Source organism: Ogataea angusta (genome assembly GCF_019207475.1).
Source record: "Ogataea angusta isolate 61-244 chromosome Unknown 61-244_NODE_2_length_1002155_cov_89.706849, whole genome shotgun sequence".
NCBI classification, from domain to species: domain Eukaryota; kingdom Fungi; phylum Ascomycota; class Pichiomycetes; order Pichiales; family Pichiaceae; genus Ogataea; species Ogataea angusta.
The window spans coordinates 941,589-964,090 of record NW_025065216.1 but is presented as its reverse complement, the minus strand read 5'-3'; the positions used below and the strand labels follow the sequence as shown (position 1 = coordinate 964,090).

The 22,502-nt window shown below is 42.0% G+C and overlaps 14 protein-coding genes across 14 annotated transcripts; 8 read left to right on the top strand and 6 right to left on the bottom strand.

Moving 5' to 3' along the window:
* Window positions 1–57: 57 nt before the first annotated feature.
* On the bottom strand, window positions 58–1,209 carry KL928_001414 (uncharacterized protein; the record flags this gene model as incomplete). Its single annotated transcript, XM_043201777.1, has 1 exon — window positions 58–1,209. The coding sequence occupies one exon, from the start codon at window positions 1,207–1,209 to the stop codon at window positions 58–60; it is 1,152 nt and encodes a 383-aa protein (XP_043061873.1).
* A 137-nt stretch (window positions 1,210–1,346) lies between these two features.
* Window positions 1,347–2,522, top strand: KL928_001413 (uncharacterized protein; the record flags this gene model as incomplete). Its single annotated transcript, XM_043201776.1, has 1 exon — window positions 1,347–2,522. The coding sequence occupies one exon, from the start codon at window positions 1,347–1,349 to the stop codon at window positions 2,520–2,522; it is 1,176 nt and encodes a 391-aa protein (XP_043061872.1).
* Window positions 2,523–2,789: 267 nt separating this feature from the next.
* Window positions 2,790–7,364, top strand: KL928_001412 (uncharacterized protein; the record flags this gene model as incomplete). Its single annotated transcript, XM_043201775.1, has 1 exon — window positions 2,790–7,364. The coding sequence occupies one exon, from the start codon at window positions 2,790–2,792 to the stop codon at window positions 7,362–7,364; it is 4,575 nt and encodes a 1,524-aa protein (XP_043061871.1).
* A 191-nt stretch (window positions 7,365–7,555) lies between these two features.
* Window positions 7,556–8,722, top strand: KL928_001411 (uncharacterized protein; the record flags this gene model as incomplete). The annotated part of the gene is made up of 1 exon (XM_043201774.1): window positions 7,556–8,722. The coding sequence occupies one exon, from the start codon at window positions 7,556–7,558 to the stop codon at window positions 8,720–8,722; it is 1,167 nt and encodes a 388-aa protein (XP_043061870.1).
* A 24-nt stretch (window positions 8,723–8,746) lies between these two features.
* Window positions 8,747–9,538, bottom strand: KL928_001410 (uncharacterized protein; the record flags this gene model as incomplete). The annotated part of the gene is made up of 1 exon (XM_043201773.1): window positions 8,747–9,538. One exon carries the CDS (start codon window positions 9,536–9,538, stop codon window positions 8,747–8,749), a length of 792 nt encoding a protein of 263 aa, XP_043061869.1.
* Window positions 9,539–9,913: 375 nt separating this feature from the next.
* KL928_001409 (uncharacterized protein) lies at window positions 9,914–11,359 on the bottom strand (the record flags this gene model as incomplete). The annotated part of the gene is made up of 1 exon (XM_043201771.1): window positions 9,914–11,359. One exon carries the CDS (start codon window positions 11,357–11,359, stop codon window positions 9,914–9,916), a length of 1,446 nt encoding a protein of 481 aa, XP_043061868.1.
* Window positions 11,360–11,410: 51 nt separating this feature from the next.
* On the top strand, window positions 11,411–12,322 carry KL928_001408 (uncharacterized protein; the record flags this gene model as incomplete). The annotated part of the gene is made up of 1 exon (XM_043201770.1): window positions 11,411–12,322. The coding sequence occupies one exon, from the start codon at window positions 11,411–11,413 to the stop codon at window positions 12,320–12,322; it is 912 nt and encodes a 303-aa protein (XP_043061867.1).
* A 4-nt stretch (window positions 12,323–12,326) lies between these two features.
* On the bottom strand, window positions 12,327–14,072 carry KL928_001407 (uncharacterized protein; the record flags this gene model as incomplete). Its single annotated transcript, XM_043201769.1, has 1 exon — window positions 12,327–14,072. The coding sequence occupies one exon, from the start codon at window positions 14,070–14,072 to the stop codon at window positions 12,327–12,329; it is 1,746 nt and encodes a 581-aa protein (XP_043061866.1).
* A 43-nt stretch (window positions 14,073–14,115) lies between these two features.
* Window positions 14,116–14,661, top strand: KL928_001406 (uncharacterized protein; the record flags this gene model as incomplete). The annotated part of the gene is made up of 1 exon (XM_043201768.1): window positions 14,116–14,661. The coding sequence occupies one exon, from the start codon at window positions 14,116–14,118 to the stop codon at window positions 14,659–14,661; it is 546 nt and encodes a 181-aa protein (XP_043061865.1).
* Window positions 14,662–14,727: 66 nt separating this feature from the next.
* KL928_001405 (uncharacterized protein) lies at window positions 14,728–15,660 on the bottom strand (the record flags this gene model as incomplete). Its single annotated transcript, XM_043201767.1, has 1 exon — window positions 14,728–15,660. The coding sequence occupies one exon, from the start codon at window positions 15,658–15,660 to the stop codon at window positions 14,728–14,730; it is 933 nt and encodes a 310-aa protein (XP_043061864.1).
* A 1,296-nt stretch (window positions 15,661–16,956) lies between these two features.
* KL928_001404 (uncharacterized protein) lies at window positions 16,957–17,313 on the top strand (the record flags this gene model as incomplete). Its single annotated transcript, XM_043201766.1, has 1 exon — window positions 16,957–17,313. One exon carries the CDS (start codon window positions 16,957–16,959, stop codon window positions 17,311–17,313), a length of 357 nt encoding a protein of 118 aa, XP_043061863.1.
* A 317-nt stretch (window positions 17,314–17,630) lies between these two features.
* Window positions 17,631–19,478, top strand: KL928_001403 (uncharacterized protein; the record flags this gene model as incomplete). Its single annotated transcript, XM_043201765.1, has 1 exon — window positions 17,631–19,478. One exon carries the CDS (start codon window positions 17,631–17,633, stop codon window positions 19,476–19,478), a length of 1,848 nt encoding a protein of 615 aa, XP_043061862.1.
* A 26-nt stretch (window positions 19,479–19,504) lies between these two features.
* KL928_001402 (uncharacterized protein) lies at window positions 19,505–20,920 on the bottom strand (the record flags this gene model as incomplete). The annotated part of the gene is made up of 1 exon (XM_043201764.1): window positions 19,505–20,920. The coding sequence occupies one exon, from the start codon at window positions 20,918–20,920 to the stop codon at window positions 19,505–19,507; it is 1,416 nt and encodes a 471-aa protein (XP_043061861.1).
* A 267-nt stretch (window positions 20,921–21,187) lies between these two features.
* KL928_001401 (uncharacterized protein) lies at window positions 21,188–22,486 on the top strand (the record flags this gene model as incomplete). The annotated part of the gene is made up of 1 exon (XM_043201763.1): window positions 21,188–22,486. One exon carries the CDS (start codon window positions 21,188–21,190, stop codon window positions 22,484–22,486), a length of 1,299 nt encoding a protein of 432 aa, XP_043061860.1.
* Window positions 22,487–22,502: the final 16 nt, after the last annotated feature.

The following is a 22,502-nucleotide window of genomic DNA, read 5'->3' as shown; positions in this document are numbered from 1 at the left end:
ATTCGGGAATTTTGAGTAGTGATCGTCGCACACCAATCTTCATTAAGAAATAAATAACTAACTGAAAAATTTGGCAAACCTTTGTCTCTCATTTCTCTTCTCGTATTCTACAAGATTTTGAACCTTGCATAGCTCGCTATTTATCCCCTGATCATTGGGACATAGTAAACTGGCTTTTTGAAGAAATTCCAAAGCGACCTTAAAATTCTTAAGCCCTCTGTAGGCCATACCTAAGCGATACAATGTCTTTGACGTTTGTGTTTGTGTCATTGGGACGTTCTTGTCCATGTCTAATAGATACCCACAATAATCAATTGTAGTCTGATAGTCATTCATTTGAAGTGCCACTAATGCCAGATTGAGGTATATCGACTTTTTAAGATTTAGGAATTTCTTGTAATATTCAGGGTCCGAGTCTTGATCGGGAATCAGCTCATTACAGTACCGCAGAGCCTTTTTGTATTTGAGAAATGCATCTCGCAATCTTTTTTCTTTAAAGAGCAATGAAGCTGACTCTTTTATGACAGTGCTAATCTTGTAGGTTATCTCAGGATTTTCAAGATCAAGACCCTCAACTTCGTTGTCGTCCGGGTACTCTTCATAGATGTCTCCGCCAATAGAGTCGTAGCATGCATTATAACATGGAGTAGGGTCACCATCGGTCCACTTTCCACAATCGACAATGAGAACGATCTCCTCTTTGACTGGTAGCCAAGCCTGTGAATCGCCACTTTTGCTGCTCATAACGGGAACTCTTTCGATTTCTCTAACAACAGACTTTCCGTGCCTTACTTTCCCAAAAACCGTGTGTTTTCCTGTCAAGTGAGGAGATGCTAAGGTGTTGATAAAGAATTGTGAGTTATTAGAATTGACATTACCCATATTGGACAGACAAACCAAAAACGGTTCGTCTATGGCTCTTAGATTTTCATCTTCATAAAACATATTTGTGTCAATCATTCTTCCACCTTTCCCTAAAGTGTCGGGAGGATATTCATCTTGGCATGTTATCTTGTGATCTATATCTCCGCCCTGAATTATAAAATTCTTGATTACTCTGTGGAAGCAGGTATTCTTGTAAAACTTATTCACGCAAAGCTGCAAAAAACTATTAGAGGTTTTTGGGGCATTGTCAAAATCAAGCTCAATGACTATCCTTCCAGTATCCCTCGTTCCTACGCGAATGTCAAGATACGCAAAAGTTTTCATTGTACTGAAAAAGTATTAGTTCATATGTATTTTTTCTGCCAATTTGGCTTTCGAGAAAACATCTTTGCATTGCTTATTTGAAAAGTGTGGGGATGGGGATTTTCTGATAATCGATTGTATCATCCTTAGCTTAGCTCATGTTGTTATCGTCAAGAGTTTTGGATAGACCAGCTGTGGGCTATCTCAAAAGACAGATATCAAACATTGGATACTCAAAACAAGAACACGAAATTCTCTGGCGCGAAGAGAAATTGAGTAAAGCCAGGAATGATTGCATGGATTTGTTACAGAAACATGACGTTTCCTCGTATCTTCTCTCCAAATTTTATCCCAGGGAGCTTCGAGATATGTTTCTTGTGGTAAAAGCGTTCAATTCAAACCTCGCAAAGATTGCACTTGGCTCGAGCATTGAAAGCAATCAATTTACCAAACTGAAGTTTGGATTCTGGCAGGAACAACTTGATCGTTGTGAGCGGGATATCTCTAGCTCACCCAATAGCACCCTTCCAAGAAATATGGGGGAGCCAGTTGTTACTTTGGCTAGAGAATGTCTTAGAAAGGGAATCAAGCTCAACTTTGACAATTTACGTCAAATGATTACCAGCTACCAGCATTTTTGTACAGATGAAGGAGTTCGAGGTTTCAAAGACACATACTCAATTTGCTCCTTTGGTGAAGGGGTGTTTTCACAAATAAACTATACCCTTCGAGATGCTCTGTTTTCTCCAAAATTTCCTGAAACCTCAAGGTTTTCCTTGGAGCTAATGGATTGTATTGGGAAAGAAAGGCTAGAAAACCTTCTGAATGATATCTATGCGCATCTTGGACAATCTACGGCCATCGCGTCGTTTTTGCTTGGATCTAGATACTATGCGACCTCAAGATCTCAAGTTTTATTACCTGCTGACTCAATCGCAAAACAGAATATCTCACAGGAGGAGATACTTAGATTTTTACAATCTGAAGACTCAAGCCAACAGATAGACGAAAAAGTAAGAGAACTTGTATTTGATGTTGCTACCGTTGCTAACGATCATTTGTTAAGCGCTCGAATAAAGTTCAATGATCTCAAAAGTGAAATACATAATCTGGTTGATAAAGAAGGGAGCCTTGAGTTAAAACTAGGATGGGAGCAGTTAAACCATGGAGTTCCCGATGCCATGTTTCTCCCAATGATGAACGGGCTTCCTACTGTTTGCTTTCTTGAAAAACTTGAAAAGTATGATTTCGATATACGAAATCCTAACTTGAGTATCAAAGACTGGAGGCTTGCCTGGAAAACGTACAGGTCTTATAGCAATAGGGTTATTTAGAAGTACAAGATCTTATCGTCTCGTCTCGGTGCTCCTAACCGACCACGATTTTTTTTACAAGCGTGGACTTTACGAAAAAACAAAGTGTTAGATAGAATCAAATAACTTTGAACAGATCGAATGTGCAAGCAACTGAAGTGCTGGTAACATTTGAAATCTATTCAATTCCTATTATAGACAGATATATTTTAACAGTTGTACGGTGATCAATTGTGATTTCAGCTATAAAGGCAAACTTAAACACTGATTCACGTCAAATCACGTACTATGAGTGACGATCGACTTTCAACGGTTGATCCACTTTCTTTCGCGATCGAAGAATGTACGTTCATCACTTCTGTTATGAGGAAGTCCACAAAGGCGGCGGCCAGTGGGCCGTTATCTACGCTTCTTGGGACACAATTCGGCAAAGAGAGTACACCATACGGTGATGACGAGGGATCCACACGTCTCTCAGCCTTTCTAAAGTCTGGAAGCAAGATTAAGGAGGACGATCACTTCTTAAGTGGATTCATCGAGCTGAGATCTATGCTGAGCGAACTGAAAACGATCAACGACATTGATATGTTGACACTCCTACAGCCATTCCTTCTACTGATCAAATCCCCAATCACGTCCGGCTACATAACAGGCATTGCAGTAAGCTCTTTATCTAAGTTTGTCAAATATGGAATTGTGAACGAGAATTGTCCAAATATATTTCAATGCTTGGGTCAAATAATATCCGCGCTGTCGCACTGTCGTTTTGAGGGGTCCGACCAGACACAAGATGACATTTTGCTGATCAAAATAATCCAGCTATTGGAGCTGATAGTCACTTCCAACTTGGGTGACCTCCTGACTGATGACTCAATGTATGAATCTGTTTCGACGTGTTTTTCCTTGGCAATTAATACCAGGAGACGTGAAATTCTTCGAAGCGCAGCAGAGACCTCTCTTATTGGTATAACCGAGAAAATATTCAGCAAATTGAGATACATCAAAGTTGAGTTTGGGATCGACCACAATGTCAAGACAACTGAGGTTGAACTTACTGCCACGACAGAAACTGGAGAGCTACCTAACGATATCATAGGAGGTACCGAGTATACTGAACCTCATGAGTCCACTGTCGAGAATAAAGTGAGCGCAGGCGAAATCACTGAGACTGGAATACAATTCAGTAATATCCAGGACACCAACTCTAGTGCACATGTAGATCATGAAGAACCTCAAGATCATAAAGCTTCAAGCAATAATGAAAACTATTCTACCGCAGGAAAAGCAAGCTCTTTTATCGCTGATGATGATCAAGTTCCATTTGGAATTCCTTGCATGAAGGAATATATGAACCACACAATCGAAATACTGTCGCCGGATAATCAGTTCAGATTTACCGAAAGTTCTAGGGTTTTGGCACTGAACATACTCAACACCGTTGTCGAGGTCTCTGGTGGTGTGATAGTCCATCATCCATCTCTTTTCCAATTAATCTCGGACAAAGCTTGCCATCATCTGGTACAGCTTGTGCAAAATGCGGACTCTCCCTACTTGCTTACTCTCGCAATGAAACTCTTTTTGAATTTATCTCTCACTATGAATCATTATCTGAAGATCCAGATTGAACTTCTTATGACTACAATCTTTCAAGGTATGGTGGCCGACTCGAGAATGCTGATCAATGATTTGGATAAGAATGTTGAGAGAATTTTTGAGATGGGGCGAAAAGGGACTTTTGATATTGAACCATTGAGCGAAAAAGAGGTCGAAGAACTCGGAGCTGAGTTTCACACAGGAAAAGTCCCCGTAATTAAAGAAATTCTAGCGGAAACTTTGAGTGTACTATGGGTACGCTCTCCTTTATTTTTCGATTCACTATTCAAGTCGTACGATTGCGACTTTGATAGATCTGACATGGCAGAATCGCTGCTGAAACTCCTTTGTCGGCTGTCTGCATCTGAAGTGACGCTTTTTACTACTTCCAATGTCCCTTCCATATGTATGGAAGGTGTTCTTTCATTTGTTGACGGTGTTTACGAGCGCACTAGAACAGCTTCTAGAGCTAACATTGAGTTTGAAAAGCTTCAACCAAACCAAATGGTTTTGCAACAAATCAAAAAATCTGACTTCATTGAATGTACCAAAAAATGGAATGAAAAGCCTCAGGAGGGCCTTGAGATGCTTCAAGAAAAAGGATTTATTCGTGATATAACTGATGTGAGCGAGGTTTCCAAATTCCTCTTTGAGAAGTCCGGAAGAATTGACAAAAAGAAGCTGGGTGAACTATTAGCCAAGCCATCTAACACTGAGCTTTTGAAGGAATTTGTCAAGCTACTTGATTTTAGAAATCTAAGACCAGACGAGGCGCTGAGAATGTTGTTGAATAACTTTAGACTGCCGGGAGAGGCACAGCAAATTGAAAGAATTGTTGAAGCGTTCAACGAAAGATACATAGCATGCCAGGACGCTGAAGCTATAAAATCAACTGAAGAAGATGACGATGAGAAAGTCACCCCTGACCAAGACTCGCTTTTTGTTCTTTCTTTCTCCATCATCATGCTTAACACGGATCTCCATAACCCAAATGTGAAGAAGCCGATGACTTTGGAAGATTATCAACGCAACCTTAGAGGGTGCTACAAGGGAAAGGACTTTCCCCAATGGTATACCGAAAAAATCTACCATTCCATAAGAGAAAAAGAAATTATCATGCCTGAAGAGCATCGGGGCACTTCAAAATGGTATGAAACTGTCTGGCATTCTCTCATTGCAGAGCAAGCTAGCAAGATGCTAAGTGAAGACGTCATTGTCCGGGATATTGATAACATAGAAGATTCTCTGCAATTCGACAAGGTTTTATTTGAAAAGACAAGCAAGTATATTGTTAGCACCCTGGTCACAATGTTTGATGATGCTACGCACGACAGCGTTGTTACAAGAATGATCTCCAGCGTTGAAAAGTGTGCTGCAATTGCGTCGTACTTTGGTATGAATGACTTGGTGGATCATATTATTGAAATTGTTGCACATTTGACAACTCTCACTGGCGTGAAACCTTCGGAGTTCGCTTTGGAATCAAGGGAATCTCTTCCGATCACCGAGCTCAAGCTTGAAAAAGAAAATGAAACAATCACTGTTAGCTATTTATCTGTTCTCTTTGGCCGAGACTTCCGTGCTCAATTAAGCACCCTTGTGCTTTTCCGCATTCTGAAGAAATCCAATTTTAGAGTATCAAAGCATTGGGACTTCCTTGTGAAAATTGTTCTAACGCTTTTTGAAAACGGCTTGATTGAACCAAATCTGTTTCCAGAATTTCAGAAAAAGATTGGCTTGGATAAGCTGTCAAAACCAAAACCAGAATTTCAATTTAGTCGTACTAAGGCCTTGAAAGACAACGGTTTGTTCTCAACTTTCTCTTCCTACTTGAAGGGCCTATCTGATGATACTCCGGAACCCACAGACGAGGAGATTGAGTGTACTCTTTCAGCTATGGAGTGTATCAAAACAAGCAACATCAGCTCCTTGTTTAGGAGTGTTAGTAAAACGTCACCCGAAAATATCAATGCTCTAGTGTCAATTTTGTTGAAGTCATTACCAAAGAAAGAAAAGGCCGATCCTCGGGTCTTCATACCCGAGACACTATTTATCCTAGAGATCTGTGTTTGCTATCTCTTATTGACTGGAAATTCAAAGCTTGTCGTTGAAACACTGAATTTATGTGATGAGATTTTCAGTCCGGCTGAGGACTTTAGAATGGGCTGCCTGGTCAGAGTGAACGCTTATAAGCTTCTGTTATTGCATAACGGAGACGACTCAAATGTTGACCTTCTTAACAGCACTATCGACAAATTTTATGATATTGCTGACAAGAACCGAGACGCTTTAATGAAGTATGGATCAGTTATTTTGCATCCGTTACAAATGTTGATTCTAGTCAAAGGCACATGGTGTCAAAATATCTTGGCCAAGAATAGCAAGTACTGGTCTCTGATCCGCATCTTTGCTTCTTCCCCAAAAAATACGGAAGTCGTCTATCAGTTTATGCGCAACCTTGTGGAAACGCTTCCCGAGATAATCACATATCAGAATTACATGGATGTTTTAGGCCTTCTTGATGAAATATCGGCGGTGGGGGCATATGGGGCACAATGGGAGCAAGAATATGATAAGCTTATTGCCAGTGGCCACAAGGTGGAGAAAAATAAAAACCCATTCCAGGATTTGGTGGCAACGGCCACAAAGTCAATCACTTTGACATTGGGATTAGCGAAGCTTTTCGATTCAGGCAATTTTAGATCCACAGTCCCGATCGATACTGATAGCTCATCTATTTGGTATCCTTTGATTGAAGCAATTGCTCATCAGTGCTACAACCCATGCAGGGAGCTGAGATCTCACGCTCTGAAAACACTCACAACGTTACTTGTTTCCTCCGACTTACCGCTAGACATTCTCTCCCCTGAATTGGTCTTGGACGCAGGATGTATTCGTTTGTTACTCGAGTTACTGAAGCCGGATGTGGAAGGCACAGATGCGGAAGGAATGATCAAAACACAACACGATGTGCTCAATTTTACTTGCAAGGTGATCCTAATTTACAGATTCACAGACGTTACTGCGGTTATCAGTAAGGTTCTGGCTGTTTCTTCTAAATTCATTGTCAAGAATCGACACCGTCAGAATTTCAAGGATGAGGTACTTGAATTCTTAAAAAACATGTTGCTTGTCAAGAAGGAAGAAGTAGATTTGGAAAATTTGGAAAAGCTACAAATTGATAGGTCGCTGAAGCTGATGATTGAGGGGATAAGGGAAGCGGAGGATTCAGATGCGAAAGAAAGCCGCAAAAGCAGTGCGCAAGAATAATGAGTTGAGAACTATGTCAACAGGTTGTCGAAAAGAGTAAAGACCTCGTTGTCGAAATTCAAATAAGTTAAAAAGAGATTAATTTTTTAAATCATCTATTTGTAATACTTTCAAAGACTGCTGCTGCTTAGCGACTAAAAAAATCCATTTGGCTGTGCTCCTAGATCTCAAAAGCGATTGTTTTCCTTTTTATGGAGCGAGCGAAAGAGGCCAATTGGCCCATCGATCGTAACCCAACACCTCCAAAGGATGAAGCAAGCTCTACGGCGCAGCAGCTATCCCAAAGAAATACCCAAGTTGTGTCTGCTTCTTCAGCAGGTATCAGAGCCGTTGTTTATCAGATAACGTCTTTGTACATGAGAAACCCTGCAAAACTATTCAGGCCGTCTCGATTTGACTACCTCACAACAGCAAGAGCTTTGATGCATGGAGAGCTTGCGTCGAAACCATGGAGCTTACGAACACATTCAGGAATAGCTCTTCTATACCAATCAATCAAAAAAGAAGGGTGGAATTTTATTCCACGACAAGTGCTTCCTCCGATAGTAGCAAACAGCGCCATTGGAGTGATCCTATATTCCACATATCTCACACTGTTACAACGGTTCAATAAAAGAAATATGAACTCGATCGAGGATCCTAGCCCAATTGACACCTTCAGAGCCGGCTTTGTGGCCGGAGCTGCTGCTAGCGTTGCTGCATCACCGCTAGATGCACTTTATGCCCGATCAAATTACTCAGAGCTGGTGAGTGGTAAACAGAAGAGTATGTGGGAGTATGGGTTGTACAAACTAAAACAAATAGGTCTGGTTGGAATATTTGCAGGCTTTAGTCTAAACTTCATAAAGGAAAGCCTTGGATTTGCATTCTACTTCTCGGTATTCGAGCTTGTCAAAAATCAGGGATTCCACAAGACAGAAGCAGTTATTCAGTGGTATCAATACTGGCGCTCAAGGATTTTCCATGGTGAAGAAAACCGGGAAAAGGATTCTAGATTTTTCAAAGCTCTAAATCTAACGTTTATCCTCCTTGCTGGGGCTTCTGCCGCGACCACACTGCTTGCAATCCAGTATCCACTTAACAAAATTCAAAAGGTTCACCTGACTAGACTCGAGTCCTTAGATCTCTACAACGATGCACATCAATTGGATCGGCGTCGCTTCTTTAAGCTATACTATAATTCCTACATTGAAACATTTGATATTATTCTACAACGATGGCGAAAATCCCACCTCTCGCTCTTTAGCTTCTGCTATAGAGGATTTTTTCGATCGTCCTTCACCAGTATACCTGCTACATCTATTGGGCTTTTGGTTTTTGAGATATCCCGTCAGCATTTTAGCGAGAATCAATTATGATGATGTATATAGAAAAAAATGTTCTCAGACACTGCGCCGCTTGTACGCTTCCCACCCAGCTTTCCTATATCTCTCCCCTTCCACTACAGGATCTCTTCCCTTACCAAACAAACCTCTTCCAACGATGATGACATCGGTTCCTGTTTGTATCACTTCATCGACAGTTCTATATTGCTGACCCAGAGAATCACCCTTATCATCTAACCCAACTCCAGGAGTCATTATCAGCCAGTCAAAGCCTTCTTCGCGACCTCCCATATCTCTCTGAGCAATGAATCCAATAACAAATTCTTTATCGCTTTTCGCAATCTCGACAGTTTTTTGAGTATACTCACCATAAGCTAATGATCCTTTCGAAGAGAGTTCAGCAAGCATCAAAAGCCCACGTGGCTCATCTGTGCTTTCCTCTGCAGCCTGCTTTAGACCCGCAACAATTCCTGGGCCAGTCACTCCGTGTGCATTTGTGATATCCGCCCATTTGGACGTTCGATAAATGCCTCCCTTATACTGTAGCTTGACCGTGTTTCCTATATCAGCAAACTTCCTGTCCTCAAAAATCATAAAGTCGTGTTTCTTTGCAAGTTCTTGTAAAGGCAGAATGGTGTGTTCATAAGAAAAGTCCTCCACTATGTCAATGTGAGTTTTGACAAGGCAGATGTAAGGTCCCAATTTATCTAATAGCTCCAATAACTCATGAGTTCTAGTCACATCAACAGAAGCACACAGATTTGTTTGCTTGACTTCCATTAAATTGAGTAGTCTACTTGCCACCTTCGAAGGGTGAGTCTTTGCCCTTTCCCCATATGTTTTGTACATATTGATTATATTTAAGGAACTATTGAAAATTTTTCGATAATTAGTTAAACTATTTCTTATACACCATGGATCAACTTAACTATAAAGAACAACAAGAGTTCCAGAAAATCGTGGAGCAAAAGCAAATGAATGACTTCATGAGAGTAAGTTAACACCTTCTGAAAACTAACATTGCAGCTCTACACCAGCTTGGTTGATAGATGTTTCAATGACTGCGTCAACGACTTCACCTCCAACAAACTAAGCTCTAGAGAAGAATCATGTTTGAACAAGTGCGCTGAAAAGTTCCTCAAGCACTCTGAAAGAGTGGGTTCAAGATTCCAGGAACAAAACCAGATGTTGATGAACCAGATGAGAGGCGGCAATTAAACACCTTTAATTGCTGGATGATTCCCGGAACAGGCTCAACAAGTTTTGCGCTTCTTCCATCATTTCAATCGTCCATTTATAAGTTTCTGTCTGATGCATATCGTTGTACATAATTGCGTTGCTGAACATCAGTTGAAGCTCGAATTCCAACTCGTTGAATGATTTTATTTCACCCGTCCGAATAGCTTTACCCAGACTTTTGATGTCCACAGGATGTCGTATTAGCTTGTAGTACTTGGGCTCTTCGTTTTCATTTACTGGTTGCATGAACATTGAAGCGAACCGGTTAGATGATATCTGTGTAAGCAATTGTGCAGAAAGAGCATTGAAACGCTTAGTACAGCCAGGGGGCATGCTTTCTGATCCGCGTCGCTTGCTTCCACGTTCTTCATCCCCACTTGCTGGTGATGAAGGCGTAGCAGGTTCTGGAGCTGGCGATGGTAGCTCTTTTGAAACCGACTTGGACTCCAGTTTCGTTTCAGGTTCCGATTCTGTATCCAGCCTGGAGTTTAGCGCTGGGCCCTCCCGAGCTTCAGAAGGAGTCTCTGATGCCTTTCTTTCTCCTTCTTCCAAAGGAGTGACTGGCTCCGATCGAGCCGATGATTGTGCCTTCTGCTCGGCATCCTGATCGATCTTTTTGTCTGCGTCCTCACCATCCGCATGTCCTTCATTTTCTTGCGCATCACCTTTGGCCATCTCTAAAGTCTTCTCCAGCTGTTCTTCGTCCAAAACAATCTGGCCGTCCTTTTTCTGATTATCCGAAAGATCTTGAAGAACTTTGGTAATTTCTTTCCCTTCGTCTGACTCGAGCTTTTCCTTCACCATATTGACTAGTTCCTGTTGACTGGCTTCCTGCACATCTTCGGCCTTTTTAGGAACATTTTTCGATTGTTCCATTCCGGACTTTTGGGAAAATTCATCAATGAGCTTTGAGTCTTCGATGCTACCGTTTTCAATTTGCTCTATCTCCTTTTTTTGGTTCTTATATTTCAACTCTAAGCTAGTAATTTCACCCAGCGTGGTATTTTTGTAGCTGTTCAGTATCTTTATCAACCTGTCTTTCACCAAAGCAATATCGATCTTGTTCGAAAGACGAAATATTGTACTTTTTGGAATCTGAGATATAACGTGTTCACTGGCATTGTCCAGAGAAAGACTCTCTGATATCACTTGTACAATTTGGCCAGGAGTTAGTATGTCCTGGAATACTTCTCGATTTTGTCTCTTTTGTTTTATTGCATCCAAAGACTCTTTAATGTTCAAAATGTCAAAATATGGATTTATCAGTGGATTATTGTTTATCATTGCTTGAAGCTGTAAGATATTGAATGAGATGTCTTTGCGAGGAGGTTGGGATTGTTGAGCTGCAAGGTATAGGGAATGGATGTGCTGCAGAGTGACAATTTTCTGCAAAGCAGTTACAGGAGCTGACGACTCTGGCTCCTGTGACATTATTAGCGGAAAAATAGTGAATGATATTTTTTTGTTTTTTAATAATTTTCAATGAAAAGAGAACGAGAAAATGAATTGCAGCAAAACTCCTCTTCCGAATCTCCTGACGGACTTTTCCAATTGCCGGCTTACTATCCATTGTCCAAAAAATTCAAGGCTGAATTACGCCAGCTGAACCCCGCTAAGACGATAGATTCCGTAATCAAGGAGACAAGAAGCGCATTGATGGAAACACTCTTCGAATATATTGACAACCAAGCAGAGCAAGGACTTGAGCAGGTCTCAAAAGGTAACATAGCAGCGGAGGAATATGAGAAGACCAAGAAACTAAAGTACAAAGAGGATCCCGTTTTGCTGCGAGGCAAGCGCGTTTTGGAAAAGCTGAATCAAACTCGAAGATGCCAAGCCACCTATCTCGCTGCCTTCCAAAAAACACGTACAGAGATCCTGGATCGCCATGAGCCGGAGCTGAGTCTAGAAGACCTCGAACGCTATGCACATATGAAAGTCGTACCGTCGCAAGTGCACGATCTGTACAAAGACGTTCTATCCTCGAACGTGAAAGAATCTGCCTCTGTTAGCGAAATGCTAGTGAAGTCAGAAGCAATGGAAATTGATAAAAAGCTTTTTGTTGCCATCAACCCAACCGAGCCTATACCTTTCAACGACCAAGAGGACGACGATGAAATAGAGATAGGCGGTGGTAAAGTGAACTTGACTTGTCCGATTTCTCGCTTGATAATGAAAAACCCTGTCAAGAATAAAAAATGTGGACATACATACGACAAAGCATCGCTCGCCAATTACAACTCGACCGATTGCCCTGAATGTGGAGTCACGATCCAGAAATCGGAGCTGGTGGAAGATACACTAATGAAGATTAGAATAGCCTGCTACGAGAGAGACCAAAAACTTCAAGAATTTCACAAGACAAAAGCTGATGATGACATCGACCGTTTATAATGAATCACGAACTAATAACGCTCCAATCGCCCATCTTCGTAAGCATCTCGACAACCTCTTTTCTTGGAAGGCTCATTTCTGTGCATATCGTATCAAAATCCCGACATTTCTTTAGCAAGCGAGAAAGCTTGATTTCTTGTTGCTGCCTAAGACGCTCAGATTTGAGGCCTGTCAGGTCCAGAAACTTGTCATTGGTCTCTGCTGCTTCTATCAGCTTATCGTCATCGTCAAAATCGTTGCTAAACTTCCTGATGTTCTTGGTGACAGGCAGCACAGACACATTGTAATTGGGTTTCCTAGAGTGTGCGCCGTCATTGTAATTTGTATAGATTGTGCCAAAATCTATGGATGTCGATGTTTTGTTGGAAACAGGATAAGTTCGCACTCTGTAAATGATTCCCCTGAGCACGCCAAAAGTAACAAATCTTCTTATATCGATATGAGCCAGAAGCTTGCTGTTTTCTGAATGCCATTGACGCAGAGTAAGATTTTGGTTCATGGAACGATAGAGATAGAACAAAGTTGCTTTTGAAGGCAAAGGAACAAACGTAGTTTTTTGGATTGATTTTAGATTTTGATACGAATTAGTCTTGGGAGAAAAAGAATGCTGACTATCGTGCATCTGTGACCTTTCGTTTCCCAGTAAAGAAGAATGTGTGCTGGCATTTTCCATGTCTTGATTCAACCCTATATCCTGGCTTCTCTGGAGAGGCAAGTTACCAAATGTTCCTGTGGATGAAATCACGTATCCTTGACATTCGGAAGCCATCATTGGGTCGCGTAAGAAGTTGCATATTTGCGAAGTGGGAGCGTAACAATTGGAGAACTGAAATACATCTAGAACGGCAACGGACCTGAAGTGGATCAAGTGTTGAATACACTGCCTTGTTAATTCAAAATCTGCGTCTGCTAAGATGCTGATTCTTTTTATAGAGTTGATACCATTGATGAAAGGTAAAATTCTCACCATCGTCGGGTCCCATAGCGGATCCACCATTGTTTCTAGTTTCACTGTTGCTATAGGAACATCACAAGCATTTAATTCTGGAGGTGGGGGCAAGATGGGAAACAACTTGATATCGACAGAGTTTGCAGAGTCTATAGGAATGAGGCATTCAGAGTAGTTATTCAAGTCCTGGTAAATCTGTTGGACTAAACTTTCAATCGATGCCAGTATTGGACCGCTGGACTCGGAATGCTTTATATTTTGATTGGAAAATGTCACCTCGTCGCCGACGTCTTCATCTTGTATTATTCGAATGTAATTTGAAGTCTTGGACCAGGTTTTGGGTTCCAGTTCTTTTTGAGGCTTGAAGAAATCCTCGTGGTTCTTATCTGCTTTAGACAGCATTTGGGATTGTTCCTCTAGCGCGCGGAACATACGTCCTAGTCTTTTGACATGTCCTTCGTAAGGAGTGGTATCATCCTCGTATTTGAAAACAAAACACAGATTGAAGCTGAAAGAGTTTCGGGCATAATGAGACGCATATATGTTGACGGGAAACCCTACCACACGGTAGCTGCTAATTTTGAAAGTTACCAATTTGTTGCAAAGTGCTGGTTTAGGGATCACGTAGTTTTTGATGGAGTCGAAATCAAACAGGGGAACAGCCAACGTGGAAGAGTCTTTGCTTTTATCTGCCGGCACAATTGACCCACTAGGAACCTGGCAGACAACCTTAGTTCCTTCTGTGGGGTGAAAGACAGCGTAAAACATGGAAATTATGGACGTAAATCCATCGCTGGACATGCTAAATTAATTGATAAAAGAAATTTTATTATATATCTTCACTATGGCACCAATAACGTCGTATGTTAAGTTGGGCCCGCGAATGGTGGTTCCTGTTAAAACTTATGTGAATCGCAAGGAGATACAAAAGAACATTAGCAAACTCTCCGTGCACCAGACCACTCTCAACCTCTCTAAAGTAATGAGGATTACCTTATCAAATAAAGACCTTCGACGACTATACGAGGATATTAAACCCATCCTCTTGCCTATTTTACTTGAATACACGGTGGATCACATAAGATCCATATCCAAACCTGCCAGCGATGGCAAATATCGCATCCCGCTAACAACAGACGACTGGAAATGTTATTTGGAAATCACAGTTGGAGAGATCGAAGAGTTGCGTGAATATTTGCGATACGAGTTTTTGGGGCACAATTTGGGCCAATCCTGGCTTCTAGTCAAAGACATGGTGTTCAAAAGGGAAGAAACGCTTGGAACACTTCTGGGTGAGGAGGAAGATAGCAAATCTTTAAAAGTCAAATACCGAAACCCTCAGATCATTCCTATTCCACTTAGCATCTACGTACACGCAACTACGAAATGAAAACTATCAGTAAGCACGCTTCAAAATCATTTTAACAATACAGACAGAAATAAATCCCACACATACTTAGGCGGCTTGCTTCTCAGGCTCGGCCCATTCTTGCTCAGTCACGTGCATGTTTTGAACGTCTTCGGCTAAGTCGTCGTCGTATATTTCGCCATCGGTAGCCTTGAAGCTCAAAGTTGGCTTAACTTGAGCGGTCTCGTAGGTCCATGAAGCAAGGGCATTCTCGCAATCGATGATAATTTGCTTGGATGCTTCGTAACCGTCGTATGACGGTCTGGTCTCACCTGGGGTCACAGGAGAGTCGTCAAGCAATTCCAGAAGAGCCTTACCGTAGCCAGCAATCAGAGCCAGTTTCTCAGAGTGTTCTCTGATGGAGTCGAAGTGGTACGCGAAGGAAGCCTTCAATTTCTCTCTGGTAATGTTGGAGAGTTGTGCCTCAGCAACGAGCGATTCTGCCTCAGCTCTGACCAATTCTTGTTCCAGAATCACAATCTTTGGGGATTGTGGGTCCTTGTACTTCAAGTAAGCAATTTGATCAGTGATCTTTTGTTTCCGGTCTCTTGATGGCTGGACAGAACCCTCAATGTCTCTGATGCTTTTGAGAGTAATTCTATATTGATCGTATCTGTCAATAAATTGGTCATCCAGTTCACCAATTTCGTAAATTAGGACACCCAATTTGTCAGTGATGTCACTGACGTCGTCCTCATTATCTGCACCCCAGAGGGAAAGCTGCTTGGCGGCAGCTTTTCTCTCCTTGGAAGACAATTCAATGGCTCTCATCACGTTCTTCTCCATCTTAACAAGCTGGGCAAGCTTCTTGGCGAGTTCTGGACCAAACGAACCAGCAGCAGATCTTCTGATGGTGTTGGTAATAGAACCCTTACCAAAAAATCTGTTAGTCTTGGTAGAGGATGGTGGAACAGGGATTGGGTTTTGCAAGTCAGAGGCTGTTGGAGCCCTGCTCGATCTAAGAGAGTAGGTTCTGTGCATGTTTGGAAATTCTTTAGCTGGGCAGCTTTTTTTTCTTATGGTGAAATTTAACTCCTTAAATAGCTGGCGACATTGCCGTTCTGGGAATTTTAGAATCGATCATGTTTGCTCAGTAAAATGGCCCCAATTGGGCAAATTGCTAGATGATTCCTAATATCTTGAATTCTCGTAAAGACTGCAAAGACATCTGGTCACTGAAGGTACAATTCGACCTTATAGGCAGTGTGGCAGCTTGAGGAACAGGTGTTCATAGGCAGCCATCCCAATGCTCCCAATCTTTTTGGGGCTCGGTGCACGACCAGAAAATGGAGCTGAACTGCTGATTCAAAGGAAACCACTATTCAATTGCGACTCTATCTAGTACCCATGGCTCCCATAGGGCACCATTAGCACGATGGATGGATCATTCTTGCATTTGATGTCCAAAGATCGCGGATATCAGCTCTTCATCATTAATATTTTTCTCAAAAAGGAAATTTGTCATGTACTAATCAGGAAGCGTAAATAGCCTGGGGAACCAGGGACTTCTTAGACATAACCTACATACACATGCGGTAAGCCATCTTACGCCTGCAGACGTGGCATGCAATATGGCTATAGGGGTAGTTTAGGTACTCTTAACACAGAGATTCAACACTACCAGTTACACATACCAGTTACACACGCTTGGAGTGATGGGCAGATCCTCAATACCGTGTACTAATACTCACAAAGCGCGTCCAGCTCACCAAGCTTGCATAATCTTTCTGCTTTTGAAGAACAACGTAATAGGTGCTTACCTTGTTATGACCTACCGCTTCCTTTTAATACCAATGTATATGCTGTATTCCAAAAGTGGAAATAATTCAGATAGCAGAAACTGACGAGTGGTGAGTCCTCACCTAAATGACTGAACATTATAGGTTTGGGTCTTTTGCCTCGCATGAATGAGGTGTCAAGTCTTGTGTGTTTGCCAAATGGTAAATGTTGCTTTGTTGCTCATTTAATAAAACCCTATAAATTAAAATTCTCCAGATAAGAAAATTTTCGCTTTAGTCAATCTACATATGATCTCAGGGTACAAAACGTTCTTTGCACGGCGGCCATTAATGGCAAATATGATATCCACAGGAGTAAGTAGAGGACTCATACTCTCACCATTACTAACAGCAGATCTTATTTGGTACCGGCGATGCGCTTGCCCAAATATGTTTTCCTCAGGATACAAAAGTAAGATATGATTACCTTCGAACTACGAGAGCAATCATCTATGGGGGTGCTGTGTTTGGCCCGATTGGAAGCAGGCTATACAAATTCATGGATACCATAAAGTTCCCTCTTCCATGGCAGCCAAAGAGGCTATATGACACCTTAGCAAGAGTCTCATTCGATCAATTGGTCTGGGCCCCAATTGGTATTCCACTTTATTACAGTTGCATCACATTCATGGAGGGATACGGAGTCCCCGAAATCAAGGCCAAGTTACGCGAAGTATACCTTGACACGCTAATCAATAACTGGAAAGTCTGGCCTCTATTCCAGGCATTCAACTTTTGGTTCACCCCCGTTAGATACCGTCTGCTGGCAGTCAACATCATAAGCATAGTATGGAATTGCTACCTGAGCATTGAAAACCAAATGTCTAACGCCAAGGTTGAGCACAGTGAACAGTGAGTTGCTACGTACAACAAAAATAACGTCGTGTGGCGATGCATGGATTCTTGTAGATTTTTTCCTGAATGTTGGCCACCTGTGGCGAGTGAACGAATTGTTTTCTTTTTTCCCACATCTAACAAGAGCGATTCGTTTCAGATATATAAGGCACAGTCATCAATCCCAGCACATTACACCAAGAGGCAGTCCATTAGCGCATCCTTTGTAAGAATTGCCCTCAATCAACCGGTTCTGGCTACAAGTTATTCTGCTTTGGTGGTATATAACAAAAACCTCATCTTGTGTAATCGCAATCTACGATATACCAGACTCTCAAAATGATGAAAGGATTTAAACAAAGATTCAGGTCCAAAGCTGGATCTTCCAAGGGAGAAAAAAAGAAGGACAAGAAGGAAGATAACAATAAGAAGCCGGAAAAACAAAAGTCCTCAAGTTCGTTGTCAAGTTCCACGTCTTCCAGTATAGGAGCAATACCAGTGAAAAAGTCACAATCCGGATCTTCAGAACAGTCATCGATACACTCAGCATTAGACAATTCTTTAGCAGGTTCTCCATCTTCAACATCATCCAGCAAGTCTGTCCTGCAATCTCAAGCCCCGCAGATACAAACCCCAACGCCTGTCACAGCCTCTGGATCGACTAGAGGCGACGATATCGTGTCTCCGGACCTAGAAATATCCAAATTGCATACCTCTCACCATTCTCTGGCCTTTGACAAAATTCCGAAAGATGACATCGGTTTAAAACCTAAGACTCCTCAAAGACATTCCTCTTCAAGATTTGAGCCAACCAATGATCAACGACCTTTTGAAAAATTGGCAAGTTTCGATGAAGTTGATCCAGAGTACCATGTTGAACTCTTCATTCAGAAAGTCGACCAGTGTAAGATCATGTTTGACTTTTACGATCCTTCCTCCGATATACAAGGCAAAGAATTGAAAAGAGTTACCTTACACGAGTTAACATCCTTCATAAGTACCACGAGAATGACATTCACCCCAGAGATGTACGAACATGTTGTCGAAATGTTCAAGGTCAACATTTTTAGGCCTATTCCTCCCCCAGTGAATCCAGTCGGAGAGATATACGACCCCGACGAAGACGAACCTGTTTATGAACTTGCCTGGCCTCATATGCAGATGGTGTATGAGTTCTTCCTTAGGTTTGTGGAAAGTCCAGATTTCAACAACTCAGTTGCCAAGCCTTACATTGATCACAAGTTTGTGCTAACGTTGCTTGAGTTGTTTGATAGCGAGGACAATAGAGAAAGAGACTGCCTTAAGACTACCTTACACAGAATTTATGGAAAGTTTTTGAGCCTTAGATCATTCATCAGAAAGTCTATAAGCAACATATTTCTCAACTTTGTCTACGAGACAGGCAGGTTCAACGGAATATCTGAGCTGCTGGAGATTTTAGGCTCCATCATCAACGGTTTTGCTCTTCCATTGAAAGAAGAGCATAAAGTTTTTTTGATTAGAGTATTGATTCCTTTGCATAAGCCCAGATGCTTGTCTCTATACCATCCCCAGCTGGCTTATTGTATTTTGCAGTTTCTGGAAAAGGACTTTAGCCTGACAGAGGAAGTGATCATGGGATTGTTGCGCTACTGGCCGAAGATCAATTCGCCTAAGGAGTTGATGTTTCTGAACGAAATCGAAGACATTTTTGAAATAATTGACTCTCAGGAATTCCAGAGGATTGAAATCCCTCTGTTCGCTCAACTAGCAAAATGCATATCATCGCCTCATTTCCAGGTCAGCGAAAAAGTGCTCTGTTACTTCAATAACGAGTACTTTGTCTCGCTTGTCACAGAAAATGCAGAGAATATTCTGCCTATCATTTTCCCTGCCCTATTTGATCTAGCCCAGCCAGAACTGGATGCAATTGAGCAACAGCAACAACAACCCTCTATGGACTTCAATTATGACGAACCCAATAATTGGAATCGTACGATCTCATCCCTTGCCTACAATGCCCTAAAGATTTTCATGGATACTAACCCGATCGTTTATGATAGATGTTGTATATTATATGAAGAGCAAACCAAGGAAGAGAAAAACCAGAAGGATTTGAGGCAACAGCATTGGAAGAAGTTGGAAACCTATGTGGAGAAATTGAAGCTAGGGGAGGACGAAGAACTGAAGAGTGTTCAAATAAAATGACTCAACTAATATTTATTACACAATGATCATGCATTTGTCTTATATTCTCTCAAAATGACTGGCACAGATGATGGCGGTAGAGCGCCTAGCTCGGTAATGACCTTCTGAATATATTCTGGAGGAGTCAGATCATATAAAACATTCAGTATATTTAGAGGTTTGAGCTCTTTCCAGTTATTCAAGACAGGCGATTCATTATCAGCTAGCTGAAGCTCCTTTTTGTCCTTCTTGGTACCTTGCTGCTGCGGCTTCTTCGGTTCCTTGCTCTGCAAAGAGATCAAAAATTGGTTTAGGTTGGACCCCGTTTTCACGAATGGTTTGGTATTTATGACATCTTCCGAATCACCGAGCTCATTGAGAGTTACAGAGTCCAGCTGAACCTTATCGCTGAATTTCATGGATTCGCAACACACCAACACGGGAATGTTCTTGTTCTTAGAGGCCATCGCAATCATAGCAGTTCCCACGCGTGAATACAGTCTGCCGTTGGAAAGCATCGAGTGAGCACCTAAGAAACAAAAATCAATGTCAGACCTTTCTAGTATTGTGGATAGCGAGTTGATTAGATTGTAATGGCATTTGATATTTGGAACAGCAGATAATTCTCTGGCCAACTTCTTACCCTCGAATAAAGGTTTTGAGTCGATAATGTAGATTTCAAAAGACTTATTCTCCTCAACAGCACAGTATTTGAAAAGCTTTTTTAGCACCTCCGAGTGTCCATAGGTGAGGAGTTTTGAGCCATCCTGAATGTGCGTGGATGCGAATTGAGTGATAACCTTATCCGAGTAGAGAATTTTCTCCTGAATGTAAAGATCAATTTCCTCAATTACCTGCTTTTTTGCAACTTCGTCGCTCAGGTCAATCGGTATAATGGAGATTCGCTGCTTAAGCCATCTGATTGCATTTCCCATTGAAATACTGAGAGGTCTACCTGTTTTCAAGTACTCAATTTGATGAGACAGGTGAGACGTGAGATTTCTCTGCAACGAAGCATTGTCTGGAGTTTGGTAAGATGAAATGACGTCCTTGAATGCCTCAAGCATTGCCTGACAGCGGGCCGTGGAGCCCACGATTTTGTAAGTAGAGATCTTCAGCGTGAGTGCCAAGATTTTCGGATGAACAATACTAGCTATCTGGGGCGACGAGGAAATACGCTGTTCTCTGGTTTCCAGGTGTCCAAACATCGTAGGCACTTTACGGTCGGACTCAATGATTTTGGCAGAATTTAGCTGCTTTTTGATATGTGTGGCTGTTGGAGGTTTACCATTAGAATCTCTTGACTCTTTCTGTCTTGTCGACGCAGATTCGGAGCCGGAGGAGCCAACTTTTGCAGCCGCGCGCTTGGCAGCCTTTTCTTTCTTCTTGAGATCCTTGAGCTCCTTATTGGAAAGCTTTGTATCTGCAGGAGCAGGCACAGTCGCAGGAGTTGGTTCAGACATTAGTGAAAAGAGATTTGGGAAACAAAACTTTTGGAGTCGATCGACGCAGAGCAGCCATTTATATGCGCATAGGTATCGATTCCCGGAGAGTACTGGAAGCGAAGTAGTGGCAAAGTAGACATTCAGTTGTCTATTGAGTGCCATTTACTGCACTCCAAAGAGTTGTGCATTCCCGAACATGGCGTTTGGCGCAAATATAGCCAGCGATCGACGCAGTATGAAAAATTTTCGTTAAGCAAAACTAATATTGTACATTTTTATTCCAACATGGCGCCAGCAATCACGGAAGATGAAGCCGAGAAGAACGTCCAGATGTGGAAGGTCAAGAAACTGATCAAGTCTCTTGAGAAAGCCAGAGGTAACGGTACCTCTATGATTTCTTTGATCATTCCTCCAAAGGGCCAAATCCCTATGATCCAAAAGATGTTGACCGATGAATACGGTACAGCTTCCAATATCAAATCGCGTGTCAACAGACTGTCTGTGCTTTCTGCCATCACATCGACCCAACAAAAACTGAAGCTCTACAGCTCTGTGCCAAAGAACGGACTGGTTATCTACTGTGGTGAAGTTATCACTGAACAAGGTAAAGAGAAGAAATTGACCATTGGTTTCGAGCCTTTCAAGCCCATCAATACATCTTTGTACCTCTGTGACAACAAGTTCCACACCGAGGCGCTTTCTGAATTGTTGGAGAGTGACGATAGATTCGGGTTCATTGTCATGGACGGTAACGGAGCTTTGTTTGGTACGCTCTGCGGTAACACCAGAGAAGTTTTGCACAAATTCACAGTCGACCTTCCAAAGAAGCACGGAAGAGGTGGTCAATCTGCATTGCGTTTCTCGAGACTGAGAGACGAAAAAAGACACAACTATGTTAGAAAGGTGGCCGAGGTGGCTGTCCAGAACTTCATTACTGGAGACAAGGTCAACGTTGCCGGATTGATTTTGGCAGGAAGTGCCGACTTCAAAACCGAGCTGAGTAGATCGGACATGTTCGACCAGAGACTGCAAGCAAAGATCTTGAAACTGGTCGATATCTCCTACGGAGGAGAAAACGGATTTAACCAGGCAATCGAGCTTTCTGCTGAAACTCTGTCCAACGTCAAATTCGTTCAGGAAAAGAAGCTGATCACACAATACTTTGACGAAATCTCACAAGACACTGGTAAATTCTGTTATGGAATTGAGGATACTCTCAAAGCACTCGATCTGGGAGCCTGTGAAATCGTTATTGTTTATGAAGGTCTCGACACCGTCAGATACACACTCAAAGACTCCGAGGGAAATGAGGTGATTGCACATGCCTCTCCGTCGCAGGAAGATAAAAGCTACATGTTTGACAAAGCGGGCCAGGAGATGGAGATTGTTGATGAGATGCCATTCCTCGAGTGGCTGGCTGAAAATTACAAGAACTACGGTGCTACGCTTGAATTTGTGACCGATAGATCTTCCGAAGGAGCGCAGTTCGTGAAGGGCTTTGGTGGAATTGGTGCCTTGCTGAGATACAAGGTCAATTTTGAACAACTGGTTTCTGACGACGAGGACGAATTCTATAGTGACTAATGATGCAGGGTTGTAA